This window comes from Schistocerca piceifrons, chromosome 2, assembly GCF_021461385.2.
Source record: "Schistocerca piceifrons isolate TAMUIC-IGC-003096 chromosome 2, iqSchPice1.1, whole genome shotgun sequence".
Taxonomy (NCBI): domain Eukaryota; kingdom Metazoa; phylum Arthropoda; class Insecta; order Orthoptera; family Acrididae; genus Schistocerca; species Schistocerca piceifrons.
This window is the reverse complement of record NC_060139.1, coordinates 443,089,757-443,111,386: the sequence shown is the minus strand read 5'-3', so window position 1 is coordinate 443,111,386 and position 21,630 is coordinate 443,089,757. Positions and strand designations below refer to the sequence as shown.

The window sequence follows — 21,630 nt, the reverse complement described above, 5'->3', positions numbered from 1 at the left end:
TGTGAAGCGAGGTGTTCGATTGTGATCCGTCCATCACCTCGAATGAGAGTGTCCATACACTCCAGGAATCGCAGCTGTGGCCGCACGCAGGAGGTCGGACAAATTTTGGCGATCTCTCTGCGATTATGACAGACGCTTCGCCCAACGACTCGTCGTGCTTGTGTTAACTGCCAGGTCTCCGTAGACATTATGCAAGTGGCTACGGATATCTGTGACGCTTATGTTTTCCGCCGAAAGAAACTCAATGACAGCTCCCTGCTTGGAACGTACCTCCGTTACAGACGCAAGTTTGAAAGTTACGAATAGTGCCGCAGAATGTCAGAAGTTCATGAAAATATAGAGACCGAAGCGGACATATTCTAGGATGTCACACAACAAATTCCGCGTTTTTTAACCAAATTGACCGCCCCTCGTATTTCACGGATACCGATCATTGTCACAAGACGATATACAGTCGATTACCTCTACAGTGGCTTGCTTCTGCCTCTGCTCTTGGCCAGAGTACTTTTTACTATTTCAACTTGCGAAGTGATGCGTTCACATACTAGTGTTCCCTGCTAGACCCATCGCTGGCAAAATGTTGGATACATCGGGGCATTCTTTATCGATGCTGCTATTTTCTCAGACGTTAGCGTAATTTGAACAATAATGAAGCCAGCTGGTCTTTCCTGGCAGGTCCAACACAGAGGTGAGGCGCAGCTCTCTGCGGCTGACCAGCGCCGCCGACCAGGCGGCGGCGTCGCAACTGGAGGCGCTGCCGCCGGGCCGCTTCTTCCTGGAGCTGTACGGCGGGCTCGTGCTCGGCTGCATCCTCCTCAACCTGGTGCGCGTGCGCGCCTTCTTCTACCTGTGCCTGCGCGCCTCCAGGAACCTGCACGACCGCATGTTCAACTGCGTTCTCAGGGCCGCCATGCGCTTCTTCGACACAAATCCCACTGGGCGGATTCTCAACAGATTCTCCAAGGATATTGGCTCTATCGACGAACTCCTGCCGATGTTTGCGATGATGATGATTCAGGTAGCTTTTGTTTCTGAAGAGAATTTTTAAAATTTAACTATGTCCATTAAATTTATTTAATTGTACTGGTTGAAAAATAGTGGGCTGTGAAGTGTGACAGTGTTACATGACGCAGTTGATGCGGAGTGTTAGCGGTGAAGACAATTACGTTTGGAGAAAATAATACGAGAATGTAACGAACATTGCAAATTTCTTGCACAATGAAGTATCAGAACAACAGTCAATGTACTCGAGCCACTCAGCTTCACCAGAATCGAAAACATTCAAACAGTCACTTTAATCCAGTCGAAAAATGGTGGCTATCGCATCTTTTCTGCAACTTGAAGAGTCTTATTTGGTTGATTTCGCAGATGTCGCCAAACAGTTCTGTTAACGCGCACTGCAAAACGCTCAACAAACTGAGACGAGCCTTCCAAACTGACCGGAGCAGGAAACTGTCGTCTGGGATAGTCTTCCTCCACTACAACGCTTGTCCAAAAACCACCACCCGTACCAAGGGTAACATTCAATTTCTCCGCAGGGAATTTCTCGACAGTTCATCCTAAAATTGCGACCTCGCATACAGCGACTATTATCTGTTGCTACACTTAAAGAAATGGCTTGTTGGACAACGGTATAACGATGACGACGAAATCAGGACTGCCTTTGTCAAATGATTCAATTGGCACCAGGAGAACGCTATTCAGATGAGTTGCAGAACTTAGCGCAACATTACAACAAGTGCTTGGAGATAAACGGCGATTACACGGAAAAATGAAGTAGGTTTGAATGAAATTAATACCAGTTCTAGAAGGTTTTTCTAACGAACACGTTTCTTTGTGATGTATCACCCGACTTTTCGAAAATACAGCTTAGATCGCATAACCTAATTAACAGAATTATTGTATAGACTCGTAAGAAAGAAACTGCTCTCTACCTTGACAGGTGTAGTGGGTGGTGGTGACGCCACTCATGGAAAAATTCCTGTAGTAGTTGGTGTTAGAGCTGCACCTATTTTAGATTGAAGTCAGCTGATAATTATACCTGCTTAAAGGAAGTCCCTCTAACAAAGGGCTCACCTTCACAGGACGTCATGTTTCCAAGTGGAGAAGTAATTAGCATATTTCATCAAAATATACGAGGTATTAGAGGTAAAGTTAATGAACTGCTTATAGATGTTGACGCTGAAATTGTTGGTATATAGGAGCACCACTTAAATAATTTGACAATTCAGAGGCTGGCTGTTTTTCAAGAAGTTCCTTTCGGGGTGGGGGAGTGGTCATGTACGTAAAAAAACAGTATTCCATTTGAGTTCATGGACGTATCACGGGACTGCACTGAACAGATATTTGAATGTTGTGCAGGGGCAGTTGAATTTAGTGAAACTAAACTTCTAATTTTTGTTGTTTATGGGTCCCCTAACTCTGACTTCAGAGCATTTCTGCTCAAGGTAGAGAGGGTTCGTGATCCACTTTATCGGAAGTACCAGAAATTAGTTATATGTGGTGACTTCAATATAAATTTTGTATATAATGGCGCATGAAGAAGGATGTTGGTAGGTCTCCTAAATTCACATGATCTGATGCAGATTATCTTTTTTCCAACTAGGGTGCAGCGGAACAGTAGCACAGCCATAGACAATATTTTTATTCATTCTTCATTATTAGATGGGCATTCTGTTAGTAAAACGGTGAATGGCCTTCCAGACAAATTTTAACACTAAAACGCTTCTGTACTCAAACAAATGTGACATATGTAGGAAAGTTAATCCAACAGCAATAGTTTTTTAAACCTTATTAAGAAACAAGAGTGGCAGGATGTTTATAGTGCCGATAACATAGATGATAAATATAATGCTTTCCTTAACACATTTCTGATGCTCTTTCAGAACTGCTTTCCATTAGAACGTTACAAACGGGGTATTAGCAGTAAAAGGCAGCCGAGGTGGATGACTAGTTGGATAAGGATATCATGTAGAACAAAGAAGGAATTATATCAAAATTTTAGAAGTAGTCACACTCAAGCTGCAGTATTCATTACAAACAATACTGTAAGGTGCTTAAAAATGTTATTATGAAGGCAAATAGTAAGTGTTATGCTAACAGAATAGCTAATTCTCAAGATAAAATTAAAACCATATGGTCAGTTGTGAAGGATGTGTGTAGTCAGCATCACAAGGTCGACGATATAAAGTTAGTTCACAGTAAAAATATTTCTGTTACTGATAAATCAGGTATATGTACAGCATTTAACAATCATTTTCCGAGCATTGCTGGTGAAGTAAATAAAAATTTAGTTTCTACAGGGAATCTTATAACTCTCTTGGAAAATGCCTTCCGAGATTGATGTCTGAAATACTCCTCTATGATACTGACAAGGGGAAGACTGAGTCAATAATCTTAGACACCCGTGCGAGTTTAGGAATTGTCATCAGGAAAGATTTGGATACTTTCTGCGAGCAATATGTATCTCTCTGAATGAATATCATCATAAATTGATATTGGATGTTACTGGTTAACTTTCTTTTCAGTATGATAATAGTGTCCGTAGTAAACCAAAATATGAATACCCAATCCAGTACAAAGATTCCTCTATGTTTCACAGAAGCGAAGACTGCACTTTTCTTCTCAGGTTTTCTGTTCGTTAATGCTCCCTTCTGTATAAGACAGTGTAAGAGTTATTTCATCAGATCTCATTACATGCGTTCATTGGTCACCAGTCGTATTTCTGTGCTCCTTGTACCACTGAAACCTCTTCTTTGATCCGACCTGATTTATAAGCAGTAGCGGCTCTAAACGTGTTATTTGTTTGACGCTGTTTTCTCTAAACTGAGAACTGTATTGATCTCAGCGCTTACTTTTCACTAATTGGCTTGTTATTAGAGACAAAAATCGTCTTTACTCTCTTATTGTGTCTGTCAGTAAAATTATTTTATCTCCAAGACTAAACTTTTTGCATTGTTTCCACTACGCAAGGTAGTACAGTAGTTAAGGCACTGGCCTGGCACTTCGAGCAGGATTTAAATCCTCGTTCGAGCATCCATATTTTGGATTTTAGTTGTGTTTTCCTAGAAACCTTAACTCAATTGCTGGGATAATTCCTTTGAATGGCCGTCGGCTGTTTGCCTTTCATCCTTTTCCTGTCAGGGCACTTACATTTTCTCCAACGAAATCGTCGTCCAAAACGTATTAAACCCTTATCTTCTCCATTTCTTCCCATGAACTCCGTGTATTTTCTTGGTACCATATTCATAAGCTCTAGCTATTGCACTAGATTAGCAACTGTTGACGTGCTTGAAACAGCTATAGCAACATTGGCAATTTGTTTCTAAGGGCGATAATGAAGGTAGACACAATGATACCAAACTTACTGATACCACAGACAGACAGCGCAACGAGGAACTAAATCCGGTAAACGGACTAATTCATTCATTTACTCGACAAAGTTTGTTGCTGTTTTTTGTATTGCTGTTGTCTCAGATTTGTCAGGCTATGGTGATAAAACAGGACTAGCAGGGAGTAGACCGGTCGCCTGGTGCAAGTCTTTTGAGTTGACGCCATTTCAGCGACTTGCGCGTCGACGGGGATGATGATGAGGAGGAGGAAAACACAACACCCAGTCCCTAAGCGGAGAAAATCTCCGACCCAGCCGGGAATCGAACCTGGGCCTCTTTGCACGGCTTCCGTCGAGCTGACCATTGGTTATAGTGCCCAAAGACAATAACAAACAACATTAGTGCGTTTCAAAGCTTGCAGAAAGGAGCTCTGCGCTCTGATATTTATTATGCGAATTGAGATTATTGGGCCCGATCCCTATAAGAGCCTGCAGCTGCTGGAGCAAGATGATGAAGGCCCCCAAAAGAACAGTTGTTTCATCGTAGGAATGATTACATCGAGGCTCATTGGAACACGTGTCGCATCGAGAATAAAGAGAAATCAATGCTGCGTTTTCTATGCAGGATATGGGTGACGCCGTGATTCAAGGGATTTCATATGAGCAGATATTCAAGGTGTTGCGGCTACGAACGCGAATAAATAAATAGTGTAGGTTGTCGATACTCACTTTCCACCACCATTATTTACCATCTAAAGTTGATGAATTAAGGTAGAACTAGACTTCCATGTCTCATTCCGAATTTTAGATTACGAAAAATAGGCCCATTTTCTAAAGCAGATAAGGCAGCAACCTAATGCTCATCTCTTATCAGAGTATAGTACAATAATAACGAGGTTACAAGAATTTCAAAGCGCTCGTTTTGTTGCTCAACGAACATGTGATGGGCCCTACTAGTATTTATACTTGTATTATTCTCGTTTTTTATCTTAAATAAGTTTGGATTATTATCGGAAATTATTTTCATTTAATTTAGCGGCTTCATTTTATTTATACGGTGGCCTAATAAGATTTTTGGAATCAGTTTACATTAGTTATAAAATGACACACTTACTGTCTATCACCATTTGATCATAGCAGCTGACAAGATACCTAATGAAACAATTATAACGTTTCTGAATTACCATCCATTCACAGCTCGTATGTAAGTGGCAAGGCAAAAGGCTTTCGAACATATAATGACACACTGAACAATGGCCTTTATACCACTGTACACTTGCTTAGCATCCTCTAACATCGTCACAGTTTTGTGGCAGTGCAGTACACACCGCTAAGACAGTTTTACATTTTTGAAAATGTTTTACTCAATCAACGAGGATGATCGAAGTCAGCAATTCCATCCCTGGTAATATTACTGCCCAGATAAGTAAATTTATCAACTTGTTCAAGCAGTTCATTGCCCACATGAACTTGGACTTTCGCTTGATCTTCTTTGTCGCATGCCATTACTTTTGTTTTTGCTTTATTAATTCTCATATTATATTCTTCACCCATAACTTTATCCATTCTATTCAGTAGGACTACAAGATCTTCTTCACTTTCAGCCAGGACAGCTATATCATCGGCATATCTTATCATATCTATTCGTTGGCCATGAATTACTACACCTCTCTGTGAATTTTCCCTTACTTTTTTCAGCGCCTCTTCAATGTATACGTTAAAGATAACAGGGGATAGTGCGCAACCTTGTCGGACACCTTTCCGTATCTGCACCTCTTCTTGTTTTGTCCGTCCACGGATAACTGCTGTCTCGTTTTTGTACAGGTTCCATATCATTTTTCTATCTTTATGGTCTATTCCTACTTTTTTGAGTACCTCAAATCTTATCCCATTTAACATTATCAAAGGCTTTCTCTACATCTACGAAAGCTATGTATGTTTTCAGGTTCTTATCTAGTCGTTTCTCTATTATTAGTTTTAGAGCAAATATTGCTTCTCTGGTTCCTCTATCTTTCCGGAATCCAAACTGGTCTTCGGAGAGTGTAGCTTCGACTTTTTGTTCTATGCGTTTTAGGATAATTGAGGTTAATATTTTAGAGGCGTGAGTAACTAGGCTGAGTGTCCTATAATTTTCACATCTTGTAGTATTTGCCTTCTTTGGAATGGGGATCATAATGTTTTTCTCAAAGTCTGTAGGAATTTTACCCTGCTCGTACATGTTAAAAACAAGATTATACAACTCCTGATTCAGTTTTGCTCCTCCAGATTTCAGAAGTTCGGCTGGGATATTGTCTATACCAGGCGATTTGTTGTTTTTCAATTTTTTCAGAGCTAGTTCAAACTCTACCTTTAATATAGGTTCACCTATGTTGTGTGCATCTACTTCTGTTTCTTCTTCCATGATGTTTCCAGACAGGTCTGGTCCGCTGTACAGTTTTCCTATATATTGTTTCCATCTTCTTGCAACTTCATCATCGTCATCCAACATATTGCCATTTTCATCCATCACAACCCTACACTTGTTTCTTCTGTCTCCAAAGCAATGTCTCACACATTTATAGGCCTTTTCGATATTTCCCTTGCTCATGTTGTCCTCAGCTGAAATACAGAGATCATCAAGGTATTTTTCTCTTGCTTGTTTTGCCTCTCTGTTGACTCTGTTTTTCAGAATCTTGTATTTCTCTTGGCCTTCCTTCTTCACAGAATTTTTTAATTTCCTTCTTTCTTCCATCATATTTAGTAGGTCATTAGTGATCCATTCCTTCCTTTTCTCTGTCCTTTCTTTTCCTATTACTTCTTCTGCTGCTTCAAAAATACCAGTTTTTATTTTTTCCCAGCTGCTTTGGATGTCATTGCAGCTCTGCGTATTTGTTTTCTTGTCTGTTTCTAGTTGATAGTGCTTCAGTGTATTTTCGTTTTTCAGGTTTGTCAAATCCCATTTACATGTACTTCTTCTTTTAATGTTCTTGAATTTTAGTTCAGTCGTCATCATAACGAGTATGTGGTCACTTTCCACATCACAGCCTGGATATGATCTGCTGTCCTTAACTTGGTTTTTAAATCTTTGCTTCACTAATATGAAGTCAATTTGGTATCTGTTAATGTCACCAGGCATTTTGAAAGTATATCTTCTTCTTGGATGATGATTAAAGAAGGTATTTGTAATGCAAAGTTTATTTCTTTGGCAGAATTCTACAAGTTTATCCCCTCTTTCATTTCTTAATCCTAATCCAAAATTCCCTGCCACATCCTCTTCTTTACCTTCCCCAGCAACGGCATTCATATCTCCCATGATGACAAGGTTTTCAGCTCCTTTAATTCTGCCAATTACTTCTTCGAGGTGGTCATACATCATGTCGATTTCATCATCCTCGTGCCTCGTAGTTGGCATGTATACTTGGATTATGATTGTGTCTCTTGGTTTAGTTTCCAATCGGACATAAATTATCCTCTCACTATGTTGAACAAATCCTTTTACTCTTAACCCCATCTCTTTATTGAGGATAATTCTCACTCCTGCAATCCCGGGACTGTCTTGTGCTGTTCCAGTGTGTATGATTCCGTAATCGTGTAGAAAAGATATATACAAGAAATGGTATCAGACAAATAAAAAATTCGACAACTCAAATGTACAGCTCGTTACATATGTGTAACTTGGCACTTACATATCCTACAGTAGACGGCCTGTAGATCTGTCTTTGTTGGACATACGACGCTGTCATCTACTTCTATGGAGTGCACGTGAGCTTCATAATTGGGCAACGAGAAATATAAATAATTTTCCTGGTCAGAGGTAGGAGGCTGTCTCCTCTACATGACACTGTGACGTATGTCATCCTTGATGACAACATAATACTTGGTACGTAGGTATATTGCAGAATAAACCGTGAAACTAAGGACGAAGTAAAAATATTCCTTACCAGTTCATAGGCTGCATGGCTGCATTTCATCTACTTGATACCCGATCACTGATATAGTATTTGCATGCCTCAGGTTGAACGGTATCTAGAAATATTCTGTATAGGCGCCCATTTCTAATTATCTCATTGATGTGTCATTAAAAACTAATTTTCATTATTTTTTATTTGGATGCCATGTCCGTCTCTCTCTCTCTCTCTCTCTCTCTCTCTCACGCACACACACTCGAGAAGGAATAGATCAAATATCATTCAGTCCAGCTTCAAAAGGACCCAGAAATTGTCAGAACTATTCCTGTGACAAATGTTTCACATTGGCCTAAAATTAACGTTCCGAATTAACTGTTAGGTCTACGATTAATCATTCGAACCTATATAGTTTTTGTGCTAGTAACCGCGTTATTATTTCTTCATGAAATACCAAGAATTTGTTTTCATATTTCAGATTTACCTGGTGCTTTGTGGAATTTTAGCAATGGTGGTAGTGGTGAACTATATTTACATTGTTCCCATCATCATCGTTGGAGCAATGTTCGTCTATATGGCGCGACTTTTCATAATTACTGGAAGAAGTGTGAAAAGTCTTGAGAGCATTCGTAAGTAAATAAAACACTCGTTAAGCAATTAAGTAGACTGTTCAGGTACAGAGATGAGCTAAAATAAGTTACATATTGAGAAAACATTTAACTTTTCATATGTTTTTTTTTATTTCAGTCTTTGATCACAACATAAATTCCTTTAACGATGGCCGGTTTCAGTCAGTAATGACCGTCTTCAGATCTACAATATAAAAAATATATACACTTAGTGGGCAATCTATCTTTCAACACAACACAACATTTTATACCACAATACAGTATCATACAACCTGGGATATGTACAGATAAAGTAAGTAAAGCGTACCTGTTCTACACGATGTCCTAATGTGATAAGGCTGTAATGGCATCGTTAAAAAATATAAATATACTCAGCACAGCATCGTCACAAAAATCTAAAATGCGGTGTAAAATAGGCCACATCGTCCACATAGTCATTTTGCTACTGGTGTTATTGTGCAAAACCTACTGAAGTGGAGTAGCTTGCAGAAAACTGTTTGCCTACATCCTTCATAGATGGTCATTACTGACTGAAACCGGTCATCGTCAAAAGAATTTATATTGTGATCAAAGAATGGAATAAAAAACAATTGACAGTATTGGATCACTGTTCAAATTCGCGACTATGTTGCAGCTGGTGATATAACTTTTCTCACAGACATTAAGAAAAACTATGTTAAGCTTTTCTCTAGGAACTGTGTAATCGACGGAAGCTGCATACGAAGTCTAAAACCTTTAAAGTAAATAAGGAACCCCGTACTGTGAGCAATCTGAAGAATCTGGCAGATTGCCATTGCGATATTTGTTCAGCATATATATTGTGTTGTTTCAGGAAGAAGTCCCATTTATTCACATCTTTCCGACACAATCAATGGTCTGGCAACAATAAGAGCCTCAGGGACGCTGGCTCTTGTCAAGGAGGAGTTCGATCTTCACCAGGTATGCAACATCTCTTACAAGAGCAAAATTACAATTGTACAAAGTTACTACAGAGAAACATATTTCATGCGACAAAGTAATAGGAATAAGAAAACATACATTTGTTTCAAGGTAAATAGTTTGATTAGTCTCTGTCGACACATCGACTGCTTTCGACACACGCTTGTAGAAGTTTGAAAATACTTCTCTTGCATAAGTTCGTTTGAAGAATCTTGCAGGGTTTGATGAGCACACTGTTTCACACCATCACTGATGATATAAAATCAGTTTTTTTCCTTGTCTAATGTGTTACAGAGGACGAGCGTATTCATACTAAAGAACAACAGCATTAATTTCAGGAACTTACAATTTACTGTACGTAGGAACGTTTGTAAACAAACCAAAACTGCTTTATTCATCTCCTCACTCTACATCCATGCTTTGGTAACCTCGACAGTTAACTTGTGTAATAAAATGGAACACCTATAGCTGTCCTTACGACGTTATTTATTATATGGCTACCATTTTCAGTGCTTCACTGCATCCTCTTTAAGACGTAACTGAAGCCGAGGCGGGTGGGAGGGGGGAGGGAGGTCAACACCAATCGTATTCACGATTCATCAGTGGCCAACTTCTATGACCTCTTTTCCGCACACTACCTGTAACAATGATTTAGACGTAACATCATTGTTACAGGTAGTCTGCGAAAAAGAGGTCATAGAAGTTGGCCACTGATGAATTGTGTATATGGTTGGAGTTGACCCCCTCAGCATCATATAAGGCCTAACGATGGTGCACTGAAGCACCTAAACTGGTAGCCATATAATAAATAGCATTGTAAGGACGACTGTACGTGTTCCATTTTATTACGCAAGCGAACGGCCAAAGTCCCTCAAATATCCAATCACAAGGGTGGACATACAAAAGTTAACTTTTACTTGTGTTGTTGAAGTAGCTTCGCTCGAGAACTCAATGGCCAACATCGAGACTGTTACTATTTTGCCACAGTTTGTGTTGTCCACCTTCTTGAAGCAAGTCATTCGGCTTTACTTCCGAAGGGACCATCTGCCGCACTACAGCAAATAATACAATCGTCACACATGACCTGGGAATAAAATGCTCGGAACATAAAGTGTGAGACTTATACAAGACTACTACAAATCTTCATAGACCATGGAGTTAGCAAGGTAACTACAACAAAAAAGCCTAATAAATTATTCGCCAAACCAAAGATGGATGCTGTATTCCTCCCACATGAAATACACTTCATTCAGCCAGTGGCCTAGTATCATGAGAGTCCCAAATTTATACAGAACTTAGCACTTTCAATGCACTAAGTATTGTCAGCATCTGTAGATGTAAAACTAAACTGGTAATAACATCTTAATGCGACTGTTAAGCGTGTTAACACGGGGTTGGAGAAGGCACTGATGGCAGAGGGCATGGGTCACATTTTAATGGTGTCAGTTGACTCTACCAGTAGATCGGGTTTCACTAGGCATGGCCTGCACCTCAATAGGTTTGGGAAGGGGAGGCTGGCAAAACTTGCAGGTGTAGTGGGTGGTGGTGAGGCCACTCATGGAAAAATTCCTGTAGTAGTTGGTGTTGGAGCTGCACCTATTTTAGATTGAAGTCAGCTGATAATTATACCTGCTTAAAGGAAGTCCCTCTAACAAAGGGCTCACCTTCACAGGACGTCATGTTTCCAAGTGGAGAAGTAATTAGCATATTTCATCAAAATGTAAGAGGTATTAGAGGTAAAGTTAATGAACTGCTTAAAGATGTTGACGCTGAAATTGTTGGTATATAGGAGCACCACTTAAATAATTTGACAATTCAGAGGCTGGCTGTTTTTCAAGAAGTTCCTTTCGGGGTGGGGGAGTGGTCATGTACGTAAAAAAACAGTATTCCATTTGAGTTCATGGACGTATCACGGGACTGCACTGAACAGATATTTGAATGTTGTGCAGGGGCAGTTGAATTTAGTGAAACTAAACTTCTAATTTTTGTTGTTTATGGGTCCCCTAACTCTGACTTCAGAGCATTTCTGCTCAAGGTAGAGAGGGTTCTTGATCCACTTTATAGGGAGTACCAGAAATTAGTTATATGTGGTGACTTCAATATAAATTTTGTATATAATGGCGCATGAAGAAGGATGTTGGTAGGTCTCCTAAATTCACATGATCTGATGCAGATTATCTTTTTTCCAACTAGGGTGCAGCGGAACAGTAGCACAGCCATAGACAATATTTTTATTCATTCTTCATTATTAGATGGGCATTCTGTTAGTAAAACGGTGAATGGCCTTCCAGACAAATTTTAATACTAAAACGCTTCTGTACTCAAACAAATGTGACATATGTAGGAAAGTTAATCCAACAGCAATAGTTTTTTAAACCTTATTAAGAAACAAGAGTGGCAGGATGTTTATAGTGCCGATAACATAGATGATAAATATAATGCTTTCCTTAACACATTTCTGATGCTCTTTCAGAACTGCTTTCCATTAGAACGTTACAAACGGGGTATTAGCAGTAAAAGGCAGCCGAGGTGGATGACTAGTTGGATAAGGATATCATGTAGAACAAAGAAGGAATTATATCAAAATTTTAGAAGTAGTCACACTCAAGCTGCAGTATTCATTACAAACAATACTGTAAGGTGCTTAAAAATGTTATTATGAAGGCAAATAGTAAGTGTTATGCTAACAGAATAGCTAATTCTCAAGATAAAATTAAAACCATATGGTCAGTTGTGAAGGATGTGTGTAGTCAGCATCACAAGGTCGACGATATAAAGTTAGTTCATAGTAAAAATATTTCTGTTACTGATAAATCAGGTATATGTACAGCATTTAACAATCATTTTCCGAGCATTGCTGGAGAAGTAAATAAAAATTTAGTTTCTACAGGGAATCATATAACTCTCTTGGAAAATGCCTTTCGAGATTGATGTCTGAAATATTCCTCTATGATACTGACAAGGGGAAGACTGAGTCAATAATTAAATCATTGAAGACAAAGAACTCTCGTGGATATCATGGAGTGCCTAGCTGAATATTGGAGCACTTTGCTGCACATGTTAGTCCTGTACTTACAAGGGGAGGCCGCCAATTGTGAAATCCAGATTCGATTCATACTGCGCATAATAAAAGCTCTTGGCCAAAGGTGCAATGTGGCAAAGCACCAAGATGCACTTCTCAGCCGTTGTCGAGAAAATCGACAGTTAAAAGAAACCGTTGCCGTGAAATACTCTCTACGATTAATAGCTTCCTACAGCGTCGTGGCGCAGCGGTAAGCGCTCTGGTTCGTAATCCGAAGGTCGCCGGATCGGATCTCGCGCCATGCAACTTTTTTTTTTTAGTATTTGTTTTTTGTAATTCATATATATATATATATACACTCCTGGAAATGGAAAAAAGAACACATTGACACCGGTGTGTCAGACCCACCATACTTGCTCCGGACACTGCGAGAGGGCTGTACAAGCAATGATCACACGCACGGCACAGCGGACACACCAGGAACCGCGGTGTTGGCCGTCGAATGGCGCTAGCTGCGCAGCATTTGTGCACCGCCGCCGTCAGTGTCAGCCAGTTTGCCGTGGCATACGGAGCTCCATCGCAGTCTTTAACACTGGTAGCATGCCGCGACAGCGTGGACGTGAACTGTATGTGCAGTTGACGGACTTTGAGTGAGGGCGTATAGTGGGCATGCGGGAGGCCGGGTGGACGTACCGCCGAATTGCTCAACACGTGGGGCGTGAGGTCTCCACAGTACATCGATGTTGTCGCCAGTGGTCGGCGGAAGGTGCACGTGCCCGTCGACCTGGGACCGGACCGCAGCGACGCACAGATGCACGCCAAGACCGTAGGATCCTATGCAGTGCCGTAGGGGACCGCACCGCCACTTCCCAGCAAATTAGGGACACTGTTGCTCCTGGGGTATCGGCGAGGACCATTCGCAACCGTCTCCATGAAGCTGGGCTACGGTCCCGCACACCGTTAGGCCGTCTTCCGCTCACGCCCCAACATCGTGCAGCCCGCCTCCAGTGGTGTCGCGACAGGCGTGAATGGAGGGACGAATGGAGACGTGTCGTCTTCAGCGATGAGAGTCGCTTCTGCCTTGGTGCCAATGATGGTCGTATGCGTGTTTGGCGCCATGCAGGTGAGCGCCACAATCAGGACTGCATACGACCGAGGCGCACAGGGCCAACACCCGGCATCATGGTGTGGGGAGCGATCTCCTACACTGGCCGTACACCACTGGTGATCGTCGAGGGGACACTGAATAGTGCGCGGTACATCCAAACCGTCATCGAACCCATCGTTCTACCATTCCTAGACCGGCAAGGGAACTTGCTGTTCCAACAGGACAATGCACGTCCGCATGTATCCCGTGCCACCCAACGTGCTCTGGAAGGTGTAAGTCAACTACCCTGGCCAGCAAGATCTCCGGATCTGTCCCCCATTGAGCATGTTTGGGACTGGATGAAGCATCGTCTCACGCGGTCTGCACGTCCAGCACGAACGCTGGTCCAACTGAGGCGCCAGGTGGAAATGGCATGGCAAGCCGTTCCACAGGACTACATCCAGCATCTCTACGATCGTCTCCATGGGAGAATAGCAGCCTGCATTGCAGCGAAAGGTGGATATACACTGTACTAGTGCCGACATTGTGCATGCTCTGTTGCCTGTGTCTATGTGCCTGTGGTTCTGTCAGTGTGATCATGTGATGTATCTGACCCCAGGAATGTGTCAATAAAGTTTCCCCTTCCTGGGACAATGAATTCACAGTGTTCTTATTTCAATTTCCAGGAGTGTATATATATATATATATATATATATATATATATATATATAATTCCCGGCAATCAGTTGCAACAATTATGCATATAATAAGTTGTTGAAAGTCGTTTGTCGTGGAAAAACTGGCGACTTCGAACATCATTATGTTTTCCGCAAACAAAGTTGTATTTCACAAATGTTATTAATTATTTTCATAAAGTTATCCACGTATAGTTAACGGAAGACGTAGAAACGATATTCCGAAACGAATACGTATAGCGTAAGTCAAACGGGACAGACGTTGAATGGGCCGAAACGAGCCGCCGCGTAACAGCGTAGTTGCGTGCTAACTTCGAAAGAAGGTAGATGCGGTCCCTAGTGCAACTTATAACATCATCGAAAATCAGTGCGGACGGGAGTGCTTTGTTGGTACACCCTGTTAAAAAAAAGGGAAAAATGGAAGCGGTACAATTGGAGAGCGATCCGCCTTCACCAACATGCATAAGCAATTCATTAATAGTATATATATATATATATATATATATATATATATATATATATATATGAATTATAAAAAACTAATAATAAAAAAGAAAGTTGCATGGCGCGAGATTCGATCCGGCGACCTTCGGACTACGAACCCGAGCGCTTACCGCTGCGCCACGACGCTGTAGAAAATTATTAATCGTAGAGAGTATTTCACCGCAACGGTTTCTTTTAACTGTCGATTTTCTCGACAACGCCTGAGAAGTGCATCTTGGTGCTTTGCCACATTACACCTCTGTCCGTGAGCTTTTATTATGCGCAGTATGAATCGAATCTGAATTTCACAATTGGCGGCCTCCCCTTGTTGGCCAAATTTGTAATTTTTCCTTTAAGAATAGTCAGTTTCCTGAACGGTTAAAATACTCAGTAGTAAAGCCGCCTTATAAAAAGGGAGAAAGGGGTAATGTAGAGAATTTTAGACATATTTCTACGCCATCAGTGTTTGCCAAAATTATTGAAAAGGCTGTACAGGTAAGGATAATTGATTATTTTATATCACACGATATGCTATCAAACATACAGTTCGTCTTCAGAAGTCGTTTAACAACTGAAAATGCTATGTTCTCTTTTCTCTGTGTGTTGCTGGATGAGTGAAACAAAAGGCTTCGAAGTCTAGGCATATTTTTTGAATTAACTAAGGCGTTTGATTGTATTGATCATAAAATATTGCTCCAGAAGTTGGACCATAACTAAATATGGGGAGTAGCTCACAATTGATTCACCTCTTACTTTGGCAACAGACAGCAAAAAGTCATTATTCACTGTGTTGAGAATGGCTGTAATGTGGGATATGAGTGGGGTAGGGTCAATTGGGGTTGCCCCAGGGATCAGTGATGGGGCCACTCCAGTTCCTTACTTCTATAAATGATATGCCCTCTTGTATTATGGGTAACTGTAAAATATTTCTGTTTGCGGATGACAATAGCTTGGTAGTAAAGGATGTTGTATGCAACATTGTCTCAGTTCAAATAGTACAGTTCATGACATAAGTTCCTGGTTTGTAGAAAATAAACTAACGTTAAATCACAGTAAGACACAGTTTTTATAGTTTATAACGCACAATTCAACAAAACCTGACGTTTTAATTTCACAGAATGGACATATGATTAATGAAACTCAACAGTTTAAATTTCTAGGTGTTCAGATAGACAGTAAACTGTCGTGGAAAGTCCATGTTCAGTACTATTCGAAAGGCACCTGAAGTGAGTGATCGTTCGACACGAAAATTAGTCTACTTTGTTTATTTTCATTCGATTATGTCATATAGTATTATATTTTGGGGTAACTCTCCCCATTCTAATTTTTAGCCCAGAAACGGGCGGCTCGAGTAATAAGTGGTGTAAGTTCACGAACGTCTTGTCGACCCCTGTTCAAGAGTCTAGGTATTAGGACATTGCCCCTCAATATATATGTTCTTTACCGTCATTTCTTGTTAACAGTATTAGCTTATTCCCAATACTCGGCAGAAATCAAACCAGCATTTGGATCGGATTTCCTCAACTCGTGTGCAGAAAGGTGTGCAGCATACTGCTGCATCCATTTTCAATAACCTACCACTAGAATTAAAAACATCTTAGCTGTAATCCTCGCGCTTTCAAATCGAAACTGAAGAGCTTCCTCATGTGTCACTCCTATTCTGTCGAGAAGTTCCTTGAAAAATCAAGCTGATTGTACTGTTGATTGCGTTTACTTAAACCTATGGCTTGACTTTTTTCGGGTTCATAAACATTTTTATGTTATTATTTTTATGTTATGTACTGAGACGTTCCATGACCTTGGAGATTTGCTCCTCAATTTGGTCCTACGGAACTTGACGTGTAAATAAATAAAATGAATAAATTTGTCTTTCAATTTAGGTTATGACCTTCTCAGGTACATATCAGGTGGTTATAATTAAAGTGACAATGTTCCAAGTGGTGCAGTGTGGGCTGTAGAGATCATAGGAAACTGAAACACCAAAAGTATGTTCATTTATCCGTGCGCTGGCGGAGCATGCTGAAAATATAGTAGTTCCACTTAGTGCCACCAACTGAAAATATTGTGCTATAAGTAGTCAGAATGCGGTGTGGAGGCAGAAAAATGGAAGGAGCGATCAAATACATGATAACGATGGTTCTGGCATTTGTTAGGTATGATCACAAGTTATAATGTGCATTGAATATAGTCTCCTGACTCATCAATATGCCGTACTTGCAACACGCCATGGTTGACTGTTGCTCGTAGAATATCCGATGTAATCAAAGCGATATGTCGTAATATGCTATCCTTCAGGCCCATAAGAGTCTGAATACATCCCTGATAGGCACAGCCATTTAGATTGCCCCACAACCAGAAGTCACAGGGCTTTAGATCGGGGGACTTGGAAGGGCGCACGTCTTAAAATTGCCTGGAGAGGATGCAGCCGTTGCCGGAGGTTTCTCAAAGCAAATCTTTCACCCAGCAAATCTTTCACCCACATGTGGTGTCGCCACATCCTGGGTAAAAAAACCAGTGGTGTGGACGAAGCTGCATTCTGCACAAGGAGGTCCTTATTGACGTGTAGATGTCACTGTACACCTAACTGTATCTCATAGAAGAAAAAACGGACCTAGAGTGAAGGCGCTTGTTAAATCACACCATATAATCAAATAAGATGAGTACAGTAGATGTTCCTGACGACATAGCCACATGTCATCCATCCCCGAACGTGCATAAAAAAAAGAAAAAAATCCGAAGGGAAAAATCACGGCGTTGTAGTCTATCTTGTGGCCTCATTTGGTGCCCATTCTGTATCTTGTGGGGGTACCAGTGAAAAATGCGCCGCAAATCTTTTGAACTGCTGACCAGGGAAAAGGGAGAGAGAGGTTCGTTGTCAGAGCTCGAGCACTGGATACAGAATTTGAGGTATGTGCTGCACAGTCGGCTGTGGCTACACCATCTTCATCAACGACTGTAACGGGAATCGGCCAGTTCCTTCTCTCTGCTGCACTAACTGATTTATTTTTCCTTCAGATTTTTTTCATATTCTTTAGCCCATTTATTGACATGAGGCGTCTCCGGAGCTGTTATGTCGGCGATATTCCCTCAATACGATGCTGCTATTGCTGCCATTGTGATAAAACGACTTTATGAGCGGTGCAAGGTCTTGCTTCTTAGTAACTACTGGATTTCGGATGGAAAACTGCAGCCTTCTTACCCCTTTACACCAACAGTCACTTCACAAACGAAATGAACACGTTTCGCCAAGCGAAGAACAGTCAAAACAGAAAACATTTCGCATTCCAACTGCTTGCAGCGCCATGGTTTCACCTGGTGGCAAAAATGGAACTTTGTTTTCAGCATTCTGCGGGAGTGTGCTGATGAATAATATACCTAGGATATTTCAGCGTCCTACAATATATATAGCGTGCATCAGTTTGATTATAGCCGCAACTGATACTTGTTAACAGTTAAGAAAAAAACATATTTAATTTATTTTGCAGCATATACTTTGTTAAATTGCTTGATGAACACTCATAATTTCCTAGTCTAGTTATAACAGAATTCTGCTACTGTGTGCTACATTCATTATAGACCAGAGAAAATTTTTTAATAAGATACTTTTATTTCCTTTGAATAACATGCTTGGATCTGAATCCTGCAAGAGCACTTCTAGTGACTGGTCGCCTATTGATATTTTATTAATCTCGTAACAAACGACATCGATATTCAGGAAGACCTTCAAAGTATTCGTTAAATTCTTTCATTGCAACGGCTTCGAGAAACCAGAAAAGATTTTGAGTTTATGTTACTGCAAGTAGTTCGTTGCAGCTTGATGTTAGGTGTCGTTGTTTATTTATTCTGAGAGCTTCCCAGATGGCCTCACGACACTTAAAGAGGGAGCGCCTACTCGTCATTACCGATGTTGTCCACGTTTATGATATACACACGGTTTGGCCAGGAATGAAAGTGACAGAGGTGGGAACTGAAGCTGTCCTAGCGTTTAGAAAAAAATTACACTTTTGCCGCGGGTCGGGCGAAGCATGAGTCTTCTACGTTAGCGTTGTTCGCAGATAGCAGTTAATCTAGAGGAATGAGTACAGACCTGTAATCCGAGGTTCGTAGGCTCGAGTCCACAAGCGGAAACATCCTTTTTAATTTTCAATTTTTACGCTACTCACAGACAAAAAACTGAAATAGTGCTCAGTATAGTGTGTTTATTAATATTTGCGCAAAAGGTAAGAAAAGGAAAGCTTCAAAACCGCTCTTATGTGATAGACAGAGAAACAGAAATCGACTCTTGAGAAGACAGCAACAAAATACAGTCCATTGCACATCACCAGTTATCCTTGCCAATATTTGGTGAAATGACGCGTTGCGCGTGGTTTACTGCTACACTGTTCCATGAGAGCGAACCTACTATGACTTACATTCATAACAGTTTGTTTTTCTATAGAGAATTTAAAATAAGCATGTAACTGTAAAAGTGCAGCGGTTGTAGCATGTGCAAGATGCTGGAAAATTTACCGCTCCTCTTTTTTTTGCAATGATTATCACCTCAACAAATGCAGATTGTCAACTGCAAAATAATACAAGTACAGCAGAGTATCGATTATCCGAACGTTGGTCAACCGAACGACCGCCTAACCGAACCAGTGTTGCCAACTATCCAAAACGAAAGAAGCTAAAAGGCTCTATAAAAAGAAGACAGAAAAAAGCTGAAATAAAGTAAGGTGCATTACTGCAGTTTTATTTTTTCAATAATTGTACTGTGTGATAGGCTAGTATGAATTTATATTTACTTTCTTAATTTGGAATCCGTTGGACATTGGAGCAATACAAACAATTGACTATCAATGTATATAATTATTTGAATTATATTTTCTTTATAATATGGAAACAATAGACCTGCACTCTAAAAGGTTCAAAACAGATGATATGCATCACTATGCGTGTAAATTTAACATTACGTTGTACCAATGAAACGTATATTTAGTAGTGTTTCATCCAAATCGTCTGTGAATTGTAGTGAGGTTGATATCTTAGTAAAATACTGCACGGATTAGACGTTCGCTGTTCCTTTCCTCAGTTCAGTGCTCCAACATTATTTACTGGTATTGTAAAGCTTGCAATTTCTAATTCATCCTGCATAAATCAAAGTCTGCTTTGCTTAGAACAGCTTCCATCGTCATTGTGGAGTTACCATACTTCGCTGATATCAGCTGTGCTGCAAAAGCGTTGCCACTCAGCTGTTTATACTTCGTTGTTAGGCTGTTCTTGTGTAACACAGCTTTAGTTTGCTTTGTTGTGCTTTTCAATGCAATCTAATAACAAATTTTCATGCGATATTAAAAGGCGTTTTGATCTCTTAGTTCAGTGTACATAACTTTCCTTTAATCAACCTGGATTTTAATCCTTTCCAATAATCAAGAAATAGAAAGCCAGAAAAAATTGAAATGATTGTGAAAATAGCCACATTTCTGGACTCCAGCTAAATCACTCATTTGCCAGCTAAATGGTGTTAAAAAAGGCCATAGTAGGCCAGAAACAGCTAATTTGTCTGAACCTAATTGTTTCTCGCTCGCACATGCTGCATCCTCCCCATAAGCGTTAATTCTAGACTTATCTACCGTCCTTGCAGCATGTATATGCATTACATATTTTCTGTTTATTAGGCTGTACTACAAATATTCTACTATACTTGCCTTTGTGATAGTAAAAGATTTATTTTCTAATTAATACAAGTAGTTTTCATTGCTAAATTGATAGACGAGACTATACAGTTAAATTATCCAAATAAACCGGTTTTCCGACCACCCATGATCTCAATTAGTTAGGATAAGTGTTGCTCTGCTGTAATTTTATATACGAAGTTCTCGTATACGCCTTAAAATCCCTTCCTGGAAATTCATTTCCAATCTCAAATTTTCTTTTGAGTTTCCTTTTTATCTCTTTTACAAAAATATTAACAAATACAAGATATTAAATACTATTTCTGGTTCACTTGTAGTGTAAGTAAGTGAGTAAAAATTGAAAATAAAAAACGTTCCTTAGAGGTACTCCATTCCACGATTGTCGGATTACAGCTCTGTACTATGACCGCTACGCGAAAACTACGCTTACATAGATGGCTCATGTCTCGCCCGCTCGCCAAAGGTGCTATTTTTTCTAAACGCTCTGTCATCTGAAGTTCCCACATACGACACTTTCATTTCAGGCCAAGCCCTGCATATACCATTTATCTGGACGAAATCGGTGATAACAAGTAGGCGGTATCTTTTTGTGAATGGACACCGTTTTAATCTTTCCCGCCAGAAAAGTTTGCATGTGCCTCCCAGAATCGAGCCGGAACCTCGTCGCTAATCTGTTTGTTCACTAAATACCATTCACAATGATATTTTCATAAAACGCTGCTCTTTTATTTCCGTAATTATCAGCTAAAAGTTTTAGCTGGTATACCGCTAAGTTTTAATTTATGAATGTAGCATGGGAGCAAAAGATTATTTACAAAATGTACAAAAACCAGACCGCTGTTATGCGAGTCGAAGAACATAAAAGAGAAGCAGTGGCTAAAACGGA

The 21,630-nt window shown here is 40.3% G+C and overlaps 1 protein-coding gene across 1 annotated transcript in view; it reads left to right on the top strand.

Annotated features, from left to right (window-relative positions):
- The window catches only part of LOC124774916 (ATP-binding cassette sub-family C member 4-like), a 296,627-nt gene that overhangs the window by 211,697 nt on the left and 63,300 nt on the right, over positions 1–21,630 (top strand). The window contains exons 16-18 of the mRNA XM_047249591.1: positions 676–1,018; positions 8,693–8,843; positions 9,676–9,782. Of these exons, the coding sequence (XP_047105547.1) occupies positions 676–1,018; positions 8,693–8,843; positions 9,676–9,782 (601 nt within the window). The remainder of the gene's footprint in view (positions 1–675; positions 1,019–8,692; positions 8,844–9,675; positions 9,783–21,630) is intronic.